This window comes from Schistosoma mansoni, chromosome 1 (assembly GCF_000237925.1).
Source record: "Schistosoma mansoni strain Puerto Rico chromosome 1, complete genome".
Lineage (NCBI taxonomy): Eukaryota > Metazoa > Platyhelminthes > Trematoda > Strigeidida > Schistosomatidae > Schistosoma > Schistosoma mansoni.
In genome coordinates, this window is record NC_031495.1 from 43,162,680 (window position 1) to 43,178,959 (window position 16,280).

General features: G+C 36.5%; 1 protein-coding gene across 1 annotated transcript in view; it reads right to left on the bottom strand.

The window, feature by feature from the left end:
• The window catches only part of Smp_165060 (hypothetical protein), a gene marked incomplete at both ends in the record, with an annotated part of 49,819 nt that overhangs the window by 14,763 nt on the left and 18,776 nt on the right, over nt 1–16,280 (bottom strand). Inside the window, 6 exons of the mRNA XM_018794512.1 lie at nt 3,509–3,912; nt 6,506–6,655; nt 7,765–8,116; nt 12,849–12,982; nt 14,160–14,528; nt 15,246–15,688. Of these exons, the coding sequence (XP_018648917.1) occupies nt 3,509–3,912; nt 6,506–6,655; nt 7,765–8,116; nt 12,849–12,982; nt 14,160–14,528; nt 15,246–15,688 (1,852 nt within the window). The remainder of the gene's footprint in view (nt 1–3,508; nt 3,913–6,505; nt 6,656–7,764; nt 8,117–12,848; nt 12,983–14,159; nt 14,529–15,245; nt 15,689–16,280) is intronic.

A 16,280-nucleotide genomic window follows, 5' to 3' on the forward strand; every position in this document is an offset into this window, starting at 1 on the left:
GAAATCATGAGTCAATTGAAGCTAGACCACCAGTGCTTCCAGGTTTTCCATGGTGGTCTAGCTTCAATTGACTCATGCTTTCAACTATGAAAGTACTGAAATCTTCACAAAGCCCCTTCTAATTATACTTAACTTTTATATTTTTACAACTAGTTAGTATTTAGAAAACTCATGTAATTATACCAATGGGCTATTTAAAGAAAAAAAAACTGAGTTACGAAATTAATTGAAAATTGTATTTATCAAATATCAAACATACATTGGTGTCACACAAATACCAGAGAATTTCACACGTATAGGACAAAATTCATTAACATTTATCTTCATCATTTTATTGTCTATTGGGTAAGCATTTAATGTAAATGTTTCTGTACAATAGGTTTGTTGTGGATTCGGTGTAAAAGCAAAACTTAAACTGCATATTTCACCTGACTTAATAGACTCTTTAAATTGGATGATTTCGAAAGCTCCAACAGGATTTAACGGTTTTGGTTTGAGCTAAAATTTGAAAAGTAGGAGAAAATAGTTTCTTTAGATGATATTAATTTATTATTGACACAAATAATTGCATTATGTTGATATTTACAGCTATGTACTATAATTTGTTTAATATAGTACTTACCATCATATAGTAAATGGTAAAAATATAATAAATTATTTCCTGTAATTAATTTCATTTATTAAACCTAAGGAACCCTGTTTGACCAACTTCTAGTGTATGTTTCTGAATATTTTAGATATAACCCATGGGCTTTGTATGTATTAATCTCCATTACCTAATCATATATAATTAAAGATGATTATATTTAGACAAGTCTGTAGACTTCATGAGTTATACCGTTGAATGATCCCTATGTAACTAACTATTGATTATACCTATTCAACCGGCTAGACGAATGAAGAAACATATTCCAGGAATATCAACATAATTAGATAATTGAGAACTTCTGGGTGTGTAGTTTAATTTCTTAAGCATACTATATTCTATAAATCTAAATCTAAAATTTTATTCTCAATTCAAGTAATGATTATATTATTACTTCTAAAACAATAGTGATTCATAGACATGTCGAACTGAAATGATTTTTATGAGTTATTAAATATAAGGTCGGACTAAAAACTATAAGAAAATAGTCTCAGTTGCTCGTTTAGTAAGTGCTCTTACCATCCAGTAATCTGAGCCTAGAAAAAATAACCAATACTTAGGAGCATGAAAAATCTTCGTTTTACCTTGAGGGAATACGGACTGATGTTTTTAACTGTCAAAATACGAATATTACGCTGACCAGCGCAGATCGCACCAAAATCAAGTTGATTATAATTTTTATTGGATTCAATAAGTAAAGCTGGTCTTATTATAGGACATATCAGTTCAAAAAATAATGTATTTTCTTTTCTAAATAAAAAAATTTTAAAAATACAAAATATTACAAGGTAATTGAACACAAAAACAAAAAATATTTCTTTATCTAATAAGCCCGTTAAACTATATAGAGAACCATTCTAGGGTTATTACCGGTCACAGACGCGAATAAGAGTGAAAGTGTGTGCATGCGGTAAACAACTCTATCCCGTAGAAAAGAATCTTGCTAATCAGAAACAATCATTTTAACTATTAAAACTCTGACTCGGAAGTTGAAGGGTCTTCATTTGGAAAAGGTACGACGTCTCATGATGAAAGGCGAGATTCTTCGGGAATCACAAAGTTGATACACGTCCTGACAAACGGAGTAACAATTAATGCAGGTAGATGTAATGTCCGAACAATGTTGCAGACCGGGAGAGTCGGTCTTGGATTCCATCTCTGCTTAAAATAGTTGAGTCATGTTGTCTTTTAATCGGAACACAATTTAGAAAATTGTGTTACTCACCAAAATGAATTTTTCAAGATAATGAAATATGTCAATACTTGTCTGATGAAGCCTAAATAGTGATACTGATGAATAACTATAAATGTTGAAGAAATGAGTTAAAAAATCAGCTTATGTTATAATCACTACTACTATGATAAAACTTTGTTACATTGTTTGTCTGTATACGAGTCAGGACAACACTGTATATATTTGTAAGCTCAGGATATTCCTAAATATTCTGATTTCAATAAATTTTAATGACAATAATTTACTGTAATTGCAGAAACGATCTCTCAGTCATCCCATAACCGGAAATGAGTGATTATATGTTTCAGTTAAATGTAAAATCACTTAAAATCTGTGTTCTGTTTGCAATAATTATTTTAATAGTTGTTTTTAACTAAGAACTGTGCGCAGACTAGCGGTTCTCCAGTTTAACATTATGGTAACATCCTGATTCAGCATAAGCGTTATTTGTAATAAAGTATCACGTTTGATTTCGTTGATAGATAAATTTAAAGAGTCATTCACCCTTATCTCTATGATACTTTTGATTTGTATACTTTGTATTTTTCCTTCAGCGTAGGATACGGCATAAATGTAGTGTGACTGAATGATAGATAATAACTGATATTTTATGAAGAATGATATTAGTACCAACTATCCTGTGATTTTTCAGAGTGATTACGCAAAAAATAAAGCACTTTGCATTTAGGTGAAGAAATTAATTAGGGTTCAAGTGATCTCTTTTATATTGGTATATTCTGTATGTGTTTGGCGAAGAAATTCAGCAGACACATTTTTTCCTACTTTAAACGCTTCATTCGGATGCACTCGCACCCCAGTTTCATAGTTCCTATTAAAAACCGAATGGAGTATCTTTTCTTTTAAAGTCTCAACTCGTTGTGACGTGATCTTCTGCGTCCAGATAGCCGCTATTTTGTTCAGCATGTATGATGTTTACATTCTTACTTTTCAGACTGTATCGCTGTTGATATTTCCGACTTCAGTCGATTGGTGTCCATTTCGATATGTGAATCCCGAGCAGAATATGTGAATGTGGCTCCAATAGCTACAAAATCTTGCTCAAACTTTCGTACCTACTGAAAACGTTAGTGGCTATTTGAACTCAGTAGCTCTGTAGATAACGCTTTAGGTGTTTGAAGCGAAAGACGTTACGTCAATAACAATGGGATCAAGGAACATCTAACCAACGAGTTGCCAATGAAAAAAAGTGCGAATTCTGAATTGTACTGGTAGCCACATCAAATATTAAAAAAAACGAGTGAAATAAGGCAGTATCGAGGTGATCCATTCGAAGTGCATATAAGGTAACATAAACTGATCAGTTAGAGTTTGAATATCACTAACGGGTAATTAAAAGCCTCCATTAATACCTTTAGCATGTTTCACATCCGCATCTTTCGAAGTAAATTGTTCAGTCAACCACTGAGTATTATCGATCAACTCAACTCTCATAAAAATTATGAAAACATTTATTTAAGTAAAAATTATATTTTTATTTTCTTGTTGATTTAAATTACGCGAGCTCAGAGACGAACCTTCTAGTTGATTATTGAACGTTACTATTGCTTTAACAGATGGAGCTATATAACTGACTAATAGAACTCACTAATAATAATAATATAACTTACTTGTAAGTGGGAGATGGTTTAGCTGCAGTATCTGAGCCAGGTCCATCAGCAACAAAACATGCTACACGATACACTAAGTGAACTCCAGGCCATGTATGCTCGCCTAATTTAATGACAGACAATTCATTCGCTTCTGTTAATGGTTGAGAAAATTCTACTTCTTCTGACTCATTTCGATTGCTGGCGAAAGTAGGTGGATGATATGGGTAATAGGTTAGCAAAGAGTTAAGTCCTTTAGTGTATTCATCACTTCCTTCGTTTATTGAGTCTGGATCGGTTGGGGGGATGAATGTATCAGTTTCCAAAGTAGTCTTTTCATCGGGGATTTTCAAAGATTTTTTGTCTGCAATCTTATCTTTCTTACTAGGTGTACTCTGACCCGCTTTTGATACAGGTTGACTTGCCTACAAAAATAGTATTCTACGGATTATTTGAGCAAATTGATAAAATCATTAATTAACAATGTTTTAATGCTATTCAAGGTGAGGAATAGAAAAGGAAGTATTTTTACTGGTGCAATGTGAACCGCACGTATTTTAAGGTGAAGAAGAAGTTCGATAAGTTTCGTACTACACTGTACAACTTGTGTTTTCAGCTGTTTCAAACTATTCTGCTGAATTTAAATAAACGTCTGTCCTTATTAACACTAGGAAGACATATGTTGTAGAAATGTCTATACAGAGAATGTCTAACCCATTTGATATTACTTAGCTTATATCAAATACAACCGAACTCTTCTATAGATAAAAAAACAAGTGATGAGAATACTGTTAACAACATAAACATTCTTGAGCGTAAGAAATACTAAAATCAGGGGAACTTATAGCATCTAGTAAATTAAATTGGATTATAAACCAGAGAACTATAAAATAATATCAGTAAACAGTGCTGAGGTCTGTGAAATATGGTTTATTAGCAATGAAAAGTTGAAAGCGAGACTTTTAAGAATATATCAATAGATTATTTCAATACTAATATGTATTAGCACAATAATTCAAACACGAATGTCGGACTGCCAGTTGATCTCTTAAGCTAATTAGTTAATTCGCAAGGTCTTACAAGATGTTCTAAGTTGATTTACTGCTCTTCAAATGAAAAATAATCGATGAAATATGCTTGAATTTTGAGCTGCCCATAAGATTTAAATCATTATTACTTTTATATTCACACATTCTGTTAGATTTTATTTTTCATATTATTAAGAATGATAACTTTATCAATTAAATATTGTCAAAATGAGTTAAATTTAGTGACATCAAAATATCACCTATGTCCAAAGGCTGATTTCTTGAACGTAAGACTAGAAGTAATAAACATATTTTATAATGATTGTACTCTATTGCACTTGTGAAGTTTGTGCTGATTAATGCCTGAAGTCTGGAAGAAAACGTTTAAACTAAAAAACACGTTTCATAAGATTCAAAGTTTTAATCGTTCGTCTTCATTATTCATGACCATATCCAGGATAAATTAGTACTCACTATAAGCGTTATAAGTTTGGTGTGTTGTAAGTAATCATCTCAATTACGTGGAACATAGAAATAATATATTGTAAGGTGAATAACATTTTACGATAAACAGCTTCTCACAATAGTTATATTTTAAGTAAGACTACCTGTAATTTCTGATCAGTAAATACGAGATTTGAAAAGTAATTCATAGAGATAAACAAATAATATATTTGTATTATCCCAATGAGTAGAAAAATTATATTTTCTGACGTTTCGCGACTCAGTGTAAGCCACTTCTTCAGAGAGTAAATAACCGAACTCGGTTATTTGTTTGGGATATTACAAATATATTAATTTATTTATAACAATCTACCTAATGCTCAATTTATTCAAAATTATCAAATCAAAACTTGGTAATGATACCTACAAACTCAATCATAGAAAGTTTGAATAATTTGAAAGTGCTTAAAATGTATTTAGGTCACCGAAAATCTTGTGACATTAACCTAATGAAAACAGTTGGATTGGAGAGGGGATTCATAAGAAAGGAAAATATTTATTTAAATAGAGATGAGATAAATACTTACAAATGGATTATTTTTATCCACTGTAATATGACAGAAAATATTTTGACCTGTAAGTTTCATATGAAAATAAATCTGATATTTACAGCAAAACACTCAAAATAAGTCGATACTGATGGTCTCTTTTTATATTTCAATACAGAATGTAAATTCGTTATATCCTTCATGTTTCAAAAATCAAAACTTAAATAAAAAAATTTTAATTCTAAAAGGTATGTGAAAATTTTCTCATTTTAAAGATAATATTCATTGAAGACAGGTATCTTCAAAAGATAAATAGCTTTTTGAATTATTGTTAGTTTTTATAGTGGAATTCACAAGTCAATTGAAGCTAGACCACCAAGGAAAACCTCGAAGCACTGGACGGCCGTTTTTTCATACTGTGGGACTCCTCAGCAGTGCGCATTCACGATCCTGCCTCGCGAGATTCGAACCCAGCACCTACCAGTCTTGTGCACGAGCGCTTAACCTCTAGACCAGTGAGCTGGTCGGCATCCTACGGTGTCAATGTCTAACTTCAACCGATCCACGAAACTGAGCGACACATTCACAATATTCTTCAGTGAGTTACTATCTCATAACAGACCTGGTTGAAATCCACTGGTCACTCCTTCTCACTAGAACTCTAGGAAATACCTCCTGAAGCCAGTCACTAGTGAGCATATGATTATTATCAGAAGGGGTTTTATGGAGATTTTAGTAATTTTATAGTTGCATTCATGAGTTTGTTCTGAAAGTTTTTCCCAAAAATGTTTTACTGTGAAAAAAAATTTCTGATTAAAATGCAGGAAAAGTTTCAACTGTAATTAAAAACCATCATAACAGTTATGTATAATGAAATAACTGAAATGTTCTCATATTAAGAAAAGCATTGACAACAAAAGTTGAAATCGTCTTCTCTGTTTTTCTTTTTAACTTTATGTGAAGAATAATAATGAACCTATAATCAATCAAATAATTACCTTGTTAAGTTTTACAGCTTTATCTTCTTCATTTAAAAAGGATTGTTGTTTTTTTCTAATTTGTTTATCTATATCACATAATCGACTCGCTTCTCTTTGTATACATTGTTTATTTAAGTACGGTAAAAAACGTATATTTATTTGTTGACTCTATATACAATACAAAAATGAATAGTTTTTCGTGTAAAAATAGTAGTAAAAAAGAAATGAAAGTAAATATTTCGATAGTATAATAAGAAGACGAAGATTATTAGAACTATGTGATATATTAGCGCAATACATTTCGAACAATCTAACCACACATAATGTACTTGTTAAGAACATTTATATATATAAAAATAAAAGGTCGACTAGACTGGAAATGGGGGATAAGAGGAGATAATAATAATGCGGCCGGAATAGCTCAGTGGTAACGTCTCTGACTGTGAAGCTGAGTGACACGGGATCGAATCCGTCAGGGAGCACCAGTTCCCTCAAGATTATAGGTACACCTTGCTGACGAGTGCCAAGTAGCACGAAAACCTGGGTCCAGGGTTTCCTGTTGACCACCTCCAACCACCATCTTATCTCAACATAGTGCACTCAGTGTCGAGCCACCTAGACTAGTGGCCACATTGCAACTTGATCGATAGCATCCGATCAGCACTAAGAAGGACTTGACACGCATGACATTGATCACCACCCAGTGATCAATCAATTGTAATGTGAAAACAATTTGACACCTAATCACTCTGGATAATAAGCTAATATTACCAGGGTAGATTTAAGGTGAGAACAAACTGTTTTTGAATACACAAAGGGGGTTTGAATATTCGTATGGCTAAGGCTTCAATAAACCTTAGTATAGGATATACTTTTTGACATACATTTTATTAAGCAAACTAAATTGTAAATATTATTATTACTATCACAATGTTCTTACCTGTTAATATAAAATGTAGTTGTAAGACAGTATACATATTACATCTTAGGATATAATTTTTATTTGTTTGAATTGATTAATATTTTAAAAAATCTATCTTATCCTAATTTAGCACACTGATTCAATACAGAACTTGTACTATATGAGCAGAAATATTTACATGGTTATCCCCTGAAATTTGTCAAGTTGTAATATAAATTAGTTTGAATTGGCCCCCCCCCCCCGACTGGTTGAAGTTTATGTACAAAGAAGTAATAAATTTAAGTCAGTGATATGAAAATAAAATATGATAAACTGTTTGTTCGAATAAAAATTTACGAGACAAAAATTAACTTACTTTTCCAGGTTTTAGTGTTCCAGTAGCTGGATAAAAACTAATCAAGGTTGATAAAATTGATTCCAACCGATCATTTGATAGATTATCTTCTGCAACTAAACCATAAGAATTGGTTATTGTAGCTTTTACAATTTGGAGTTCAAATGCACTAGGTCCTACTGGAACAGGTTTTGTATCCGTACCAATACATGGTTGTACATGAGTAAAAGGATTAGCTGAAGTATGGTGATTGTGAATTTTTAAATTAATTGTATTTGATTCACTAATAGGTGTAGGATTAAAACTAAGTTGATTGGTAGATAAACTTAAGGGTGAGTAAACCCCGACACCAGTACATTCTGTAGTAAAGATACTGTTAAAACAATCAAGCAATAAAAGTGAAATATGGTAGAATTAAAAATCGAATGCAGTTTGGTGAAGATTAGTAGTTTTTTAAATAAAAAAATCTTGTTTAGTATACGATAATTTGTAGAAATAGGATTCCAATATTTATGAATGTTAATTTATATAACAACAAACGTTTTCAATACAGTCGATCTAATGGTATTTATCAAAACAATGGCTTATGACAGTAATAGTAGTTAGGATAGTAACAATATTCAAGGGCGGTAATAAAAGTCTGAATGTATTTTTTGATAGCTATTCGACTCAAAATCTAGGACACAGTTTAAGAGCTTAGTTTATTACGTCCATCAGATGGATTATGCGATTATTGTGAATAGATTGTAACCTAATTTTTAAATATTTGCTTGTTGTCCTGAGCAGCAAACGAATGCTTTGGATTCACTTTCTGTGTTTGAGATTTTCAGTACTGATTTGGACTTGCTCTGCATGGATACCTAATGCAATCATAGGTGATAGAGAAGTCGACAAATCCACTTGTCTCGAAAGTTTCGCTAAACCCAATGTTGTGAGATTCAGGTAGTGATATTAAACACTCTGTCACTTTTTACAACTTGTGACATCCGTCTTTCTGCCTATAAGAAAGCAATCTGTTTTACTATTTTGTCGTCCAACACTTGATCAAAAGGTATGTTTTTTCTTTGTAGACATAGGTCCCCCTGAAACAGAACTTTCAAATGACAGAACCACTGAGCGAATAATGATTAAATTACACGTAAGGTTTCAGATAGAAGCTTTCAATAGCCTAATGAAACAATGGACCTTCATCGGATGATGTTACGGATACTTGAGTTATTTTCATCATTATTGATCTCTATGACCCCAAATGCCCTGGTACGGCCGAGAGTGGGGAGAGTCTACTCTCCCTCTCCAAATGCTCTCACATGGCCACGCGTATATAGCCCCTGCCAGGGAAGTCCTACTCACTGCCTTCTCGTGGCGGGGGTGTTGTTTACGAAAGTGAGAGGACGAAAAGCGAATGTCCGGCGCTATAACCGGGTTGGTGGACACGGAGGGTCCACCTAGGGGAGTTGGAAAACCCTGATTCCAAACCAATGGTGCACATGGGCTCCCGTATCATGAAGGAACAAATGGCGAATGAACCAGTTATTGGTCACCGGCTACCATGGGACTGCATCTCCTCACGATGCTCCACTGCCTTGTGGATCAGACCTTTAGGTCAAAGGCTCGGGGTGTGGCCCCCTAAGAAAACCACCTGCTTCGGTTTGGGCACCTGGGCAGTATCACAGCCCACACACAAATAAATGAAATGATGAATTCTATTGACGATACTATTCTCGCTCATACTAGAAACAAATCAATTTGCATTATTACTATTATTATTATTATTGTTATTATTTACCATATCACTAATTCACCCCCTTTTATCCCCAATTTGTGTAACCTTACTTTTCAACTTATGCAGCAGCTCGCTCTTGGTGGAAAATCTGTCCTATCTAAACGATCTCCAGTCACTGTCTGGTTGAAAGTGAATGCTTCCACCGATTATGAATACTGAAGCAGTCTTTCTGAAACCACGTACGCCGTTCAAGCTGGCTTCCTTCAACGTTCGCACACTAATGCAGATCAGACAACAGATAGGGCTGGCTATGTCTTTGGAAGGTCTTAATGTTGACGTTTGTTGTCTATCCGAGACCCGTATTCAAGACTCTAGTGAAGTACTACAAATCCGCTCTCCATCTGTCGCCTTGAAAAGCTTGTTTCACGTGCGCTTATCCGGGGACCCTGTGGCATCTTCGTCTGGTCTTGCAGGCGTTGGTGTTGCACTAAGCGCTAGAGCTGAGGCAGCACTAATCGATTGGATCCCCATTAACAGTCGGTTATGTGCTGTTAGATTAGAAAGTTCCATCAAAGTGAGAAGAAATCGGCGTGAGAATCGGTGTCTTTTCGTCATCTCCGCCTATGTCCCGACAGATTGCAGCCCGGATGCAATCAAGGATGAGTTTTACCATCAGTTGACAGTTCTTCTCCAGAAAGCGCGTTCGACAGATATTGTAGTATTAGCCGGAGACTTGAATGCTCAGGTCGGGCATCTAGGCACAGAAGAGAGTCGTTTAGGTGGCCGATGAGGACTTGTTGGTCGCAGGACAGATAACGGGGACCGTTTGCTGCAACTGTGCACAGACCACAACCTGTTTCTGGCCAGCACTAACTTCCGACACAGTCATCGCCGGTGTGCCACCTGGCGTCCTCCCTCTGCATCCCAAGCCTGGACTCAGATTGATCACATCGCGATCAGCTACCGCTGGCGTGGTTGTGTACAAGACTGCCGCTCCTTTTGGAGTACCTATCTGGAGTCTGGTCATGCCCTGGTCTGCGCCAATCTCACCTTACTTTTCAGTGGCCGAAGGATTGATCACCACCAACGGATCGATGTTAGTAAACTGGCTGCAACTTCTGTTGCAAGTAAGTATCGAGAGGAGCTAGCTTCTACGCTAGCTACCATCCCACCGAAAAGTATAGATGAGCATTGGTTGCATCTTCACGACGCCATGAAAATGGCGAGTAAAGCCGCTTGCGGCTTCGCGAAACGTCCCGCTTACAAGCACTGGGTTTCTTCTGGCTCCTTACAACTGATGGAAGCTCGTCGGTCTACTCCGGGTGACCGTGAGTTTGACCACAAACGAAGGCTGTTACGTAATGAAATCGGGCAAAGCTTGCGTAAGGACCGAGAAGCCTGGTGGTCGGAGCGTGCTAATGAGATGGAAGCAGCAGCTGCATCTGGTAACTACCGGAAGCTCTTCCAACTCATCCGAGCCACTGGCAGCAAGAAGTCTGGTGTGAGTGAAACAATCTACGAGGATGACGGGATGCCAATCACTAACATCTCTCGACGTCTTGGACGATGGGCGGAATTTTTCGAAGGGCAGTTCAACTGGCCTGCTGCTCCGGCAACATCAACCAGTTTGTCCTGCCCCCCATGGCCGGTGACGACTGATCCACCAAACGAGGCGGAAGTCCGCAAGGAACTCCAACTCTTGAAGCGCTACAAATCACCGGGCCCAGATGACTTACCTCCGGCTCTTTTTAAAGATGGTGGTGACTTTCTGGCTAAGGAACTGACGGTGTTGTTTGAAAAGGTTTGGGAGCAAGAAAGTGTTCCAACATCATGGAATGAGTCGATAGTCGTCCCTATCTTTAAAAAGGGTTCACGTTGTTCCTGTAACAACTATCGGGTGATAAGTCTACTTCCGATTGCGTCCAAACTATTGGCTTCTGTCATTCTTCGTAGGTTGTTTAAAACCCGAGAACGATTGACTCGCGAGGAGCAGGCTGGTTTTCGTTCTGGTCGAGGATGTATTGATCACATCTTCACCCTCCGCTAAATGTTAGAACACCGTCATACTTATCGCAGGCCAACAATCGTAGTGTTTCTTGATATCAGGGCTGCCTTCGATTCGTTGGACAGGACTGTTCTCTGGGATTGTCTATTGAAGAAGGGTGTGCCTGAGAAGTTCATTAACATCTTAAAGGCCCTGTATACGAACACCTAAGGCAGAGTGAGGGCATACAACCACCTTTCTTCCTTGTTCCATTCAAACAGCGGGGTTAGGCAGGGTTGCCCAATCTCACCATTCCTCTTCAACTTTGCCATCGACGACATCCTGGAAACAGCTCTGATGGATGTAAGTAATGGCGGTGTGGATCTGCTGCCTGGGGAACGACTTCTCGATCTCGAGTATGCGGATGATATTGTCTTACTGTGCGATAATGCCCAAGGCATGCAATCCGCACTTAATCAGTTGGTAATCAGTGTCCGCAAGTACAGTATGTGCTTTGCACCCTCCAAGTGCAAGGTACTCCTACAAGACTGGCAGGATTCTCATCCTGTACTCACCCTAGATGGTGAGCAGATTGAAGTAGTTGAGAAGTTCGTGTATCTAGGTAGCTATATAAGTGCTGGTGGTGGCGTGAGTGATGAGATTGATGCACGTATAATGAAAGCCAGAGCGGCTTATGCCAATCTGAGCCATAGTTGGCGCCTTCGTGATGTTAGTCTGGCTGTAAAAGGTCGGATCTACAACGCGTCGGTGAGAGCAGTTTTGCTCTATGCTTGTGAAACCTGGCCTCTCTGAGTTGAGGATGTTAGACGTCTCTCTGTGTTCGATCATCGTTGTCTCCGAAGGATTGCTGACATTCAGTGGCAACACCATGTTAGTAATGCAGAGGTTCGGCATCGTGTGCTCGGGCGCAGAGACGATAATTCAATTGGTGTCACCATCTTGAAACACCGACTTCGGTGGCTTGGACATGTTTTACGAATGTCGTCCCAGAGACTTCCACGTCGTGCATTATTTGCCGACTCTAGGACTGGTTGGGAAAAGCGGAGAGGAGGTCAGCGTACGACATGGTGTCGTGGCATGAAAGAAAGCTGCAAAGGGCTAGCTTCTGTTGGTCCTTCACGACTCCCTGGCTGTGGTCCGAGAGATGGTGCAACACAGTGGCTAGAGACGTTATCAGATATGGCTCAGAATAGAAGCCAGTGGCGATCCTGCTGTAACCTTCAACTTTCTTCATAAAGAACGGCTATAACTTTCCTAACTGAGAGAGCTCTTCTGGTTGTACATTTCAGTTCCCCCATCATTACCCTTATATATATATATATATATATATATATATATATATATATATATCACAGCTATTATAAACTTACAACTTACCGTCCGATACCTGATTTACAAACCAAAACGAAGTGATATTCTTTTGCTTTCTTGGGCTGGAATAATACTTCTAATTCAATTGTTTCTTTTCCAAGTATAACGCCAAAACCATCATTTGGTTGAATATCAACAAACTAAATCCCAGTAGAAAAAATATTAAAAATTTTTGTTAATTGTTCAGTTTATTGTAAATTAACTATTCAACTTACACAAATCTAAGACACAAAAATGTTGAATAATTTATAATATCAATAATTACTAAGTTACAAAGCGATAAATAGCCAAATAACGATAATTACTCTTTTATTGATAATGATGTTTATTTATTTAAACATAAACATCGGTACAAGGAGGGACCGAATATATATGCGCCAAACCACTCAATTTGTGACTGGAATACTGCCCAGGTGACTAAACCGAAGCACGTGATTTTTTTCAGGGGCCACTCCTCATACCTTTGACCTAAAGGTCTAATCCACAATGCAATGGAGTAACGTTAAGAGATACAGTCTCATGGTAGCCAATGACAAACAATGGTTTCATATGCCATTCGTTCCCTTAAGATTCTGGAGCCTATATTCACCATTGGTCCGGAATCAGGGTTTTTAAACTCCCTTGAGAAGATCCTCCGTATTCACCAACCCGGTTAAAGTGCCGGACATTCACTTATCGTCCTCTCAATTTCGTAAACAACAACCCCGCCGCCAAGAGGCAGTGTTTAGGACATCCCTGACAGTGGCTGTATACACGTGATCATATGTGAGCATTTTATGAGGGAGATCGGACTTTCCGCAACCGCGACCGTGACAGGGGATTTGTGGGCATTAGTGATACTAACAATATTAACAATAGTAATAAAGATGACAATATTCTAACCATAAATGATAAAATTGCTTGGTAGTGGTTAGGGGAAAGTAATTTATATATTTAACTTGTGGTGGTTCCGGTTTATCGTAACTAATTTCACTAAGGCTAAGTAACTGACAAAAGTTCCAAAATTTTCATGTTATATTGGTATGTACGACATTTTATTTTAAGAACGGCTTCCAACTCAGCTTGTTTAATTATTCGCCAAAAGTTAGTTATCCAAAACTTTAGTTAAAAAAACATAAAATATAATACCATCAGGATATTGAGAATAGTTTTGTAGTTTTTCATAATAATAGCCAGCTAATTTTTCTTAGAAAACTGTATTTCATTGCGTCGTTAGAAATTTTAATCATTATTTAAAAAGAATTTTATTTTCACAGTTTGTACCTTCTGTAAAAAGCAAAAATATTATATGATCGAATGAGTTAGATCAACACTCACTTCAGGTAGTTCGACAATTCCGAAATTCTGGGACAGCAAACTATTATTTGTTATTGATAGTCGTGCAACCACAGTTTCATGAATTTCAGCATAGCCAAAGTTGATTGGATTGGGAGAAAGGATCAAATCTGTTGTTGTAATTACAGCATCCACTATAAACTGTAGTCTGTTAGTTTGGCCAACAACATGAACAGTAACTGGTACTTGAAGTACACCTGTTTGCGAATCATATGATAACTTTGTGAGACAACTTTCGTTCTCACTTTCTGCATTGGGATGACTGTTATCTGGATCACAGAAGTGTGCAAGATCATCCGGTAAACTGAGTTTTGGCAACAGTTTTACTTGAGCCATTAATCGGCTTTCAGCCTGCAAAGCCAAATTATATATATATATATGATGATGACTTAGACTCAAACAATAGTTAATCGCTAAAAATGTGATTTATTACTCCATCAAGGTTCAAATTAAGCTGTTCATATTCAGAGCTAGATATATTTAGTGCTGAAGTTCATTCATACGAGTAGATGTCTGTATCTACATAGTTCCTTCATCAGTTGTGGGCAATGTTACAAAGTAATTTGAATATCACTTTTGTGTAAACTGTATTACAAATAGGCGAAACGATGTTACAGAAAAACGCTGTGGGAAAAACATGTCAGACTAATCTAACTATTTAGCATACATATCCTTTATAAATACTTATTATTAATCTAAACAGTAATAAAATCATTTGCTCAATATTTTATTTTGAACGAAAAAAAGGTAATCGGTCCTTGTCGATTGACGTTGTCATCACAAAATGGATGAACACGAACAGGGAGTTAGTAGTTATCGAAATTCTTAAGGTGCCATTTCAACTTCGAAAGACTTCTTATAATCAATTTATAACTCTTTAAACCTTCCATGTAGGGATTTTTGTAAAAACAATATTTGTTAATTTTGGTTCACGAATGTAGCAGTTCATTCATGATGGATTACTGACCCTAAGAATTTGCTTTAGTATTGAGAAAAACAATGTATATATCTTCTTGTTTTCTGTATGAAATTAAAATTTAATAATTTAGTTTGAGTTAAAGAGCCTACCTGAACAAAACCAGTTTTTGGTAAGACTTTTAAGTGATTTGAAATTTCTTTATCAACTTCAAACACAACTTTGAGAGCAGACTTTGTTCTGTTATGCACAGCGAAACATTCTTGATAAAGCCGATTAAACCAACATATTCCCATAGACAAATTTGATGTCGACAACCATACTGGAACATTTTTAGGATAACCACAAGCGTGTATGTAAATATCTGAACATTCAGGATCATCGAAGTTAATAATAAACTTTTCCCCTTCCATGACACATTCATCAACACTGACAGAAATGTTGTTAGGACTCCAAATAATTTCCAAATCAACTGAAGAGAATGGCGCTAAATATCCAGATCTTAATTCACCAGATATAAAGTTAGACGAAAGTTTGTTAAAAGTAGGGTGGCTTTTTTCATTTTTGTCTTGATTGTTTTTTTGATGTTCTTCCACTGAAAAAGTGTTCAACAAATAAACTTTACTAGTTGATATAGGAAATATTTCATTGAAAATTTCTTCAGAAAAACTGATAAAATAACAGAAAGGGTTTTGTGGAGATTTAGTATGTTTCATAGTTGAAAGCATGAGTCAATTGAAACTAGATCACCAAGGAAAACCTGGAAACACTGGAAGGCCATTTCGTCCTATTATGGGACTCCTCAGCAGTGCGCATCCACTAACCCGCGCTCGCGAGATTCGAACCCAGGACCTACCAGTCTCGAGCCAGAGCCCCTGACCGATAGACCACCGAGCTGGCATCCAACGGTGTTAATGTCTAACTTCAACTGATTCACGAAGTTGAGCAACCATTCACCAATTGTCATCAGTGAGTTCCCATCTCACGACAGACGTGGTTTGCACTCCACTGGTCACTGCTTCTCACTAGAGCTCCTGGATGTACTTCCCGAAGTCACTAGTGAGCATATGATTATATTAATTATCAGAAGGGATTTTGTGGAGATTTAGTATGTTTCATAGTTGAAAACATGTTTCAATTGATGCGCACTGCCAAGGAGTCCCATAATAGGACAAAACGGCCGTCCA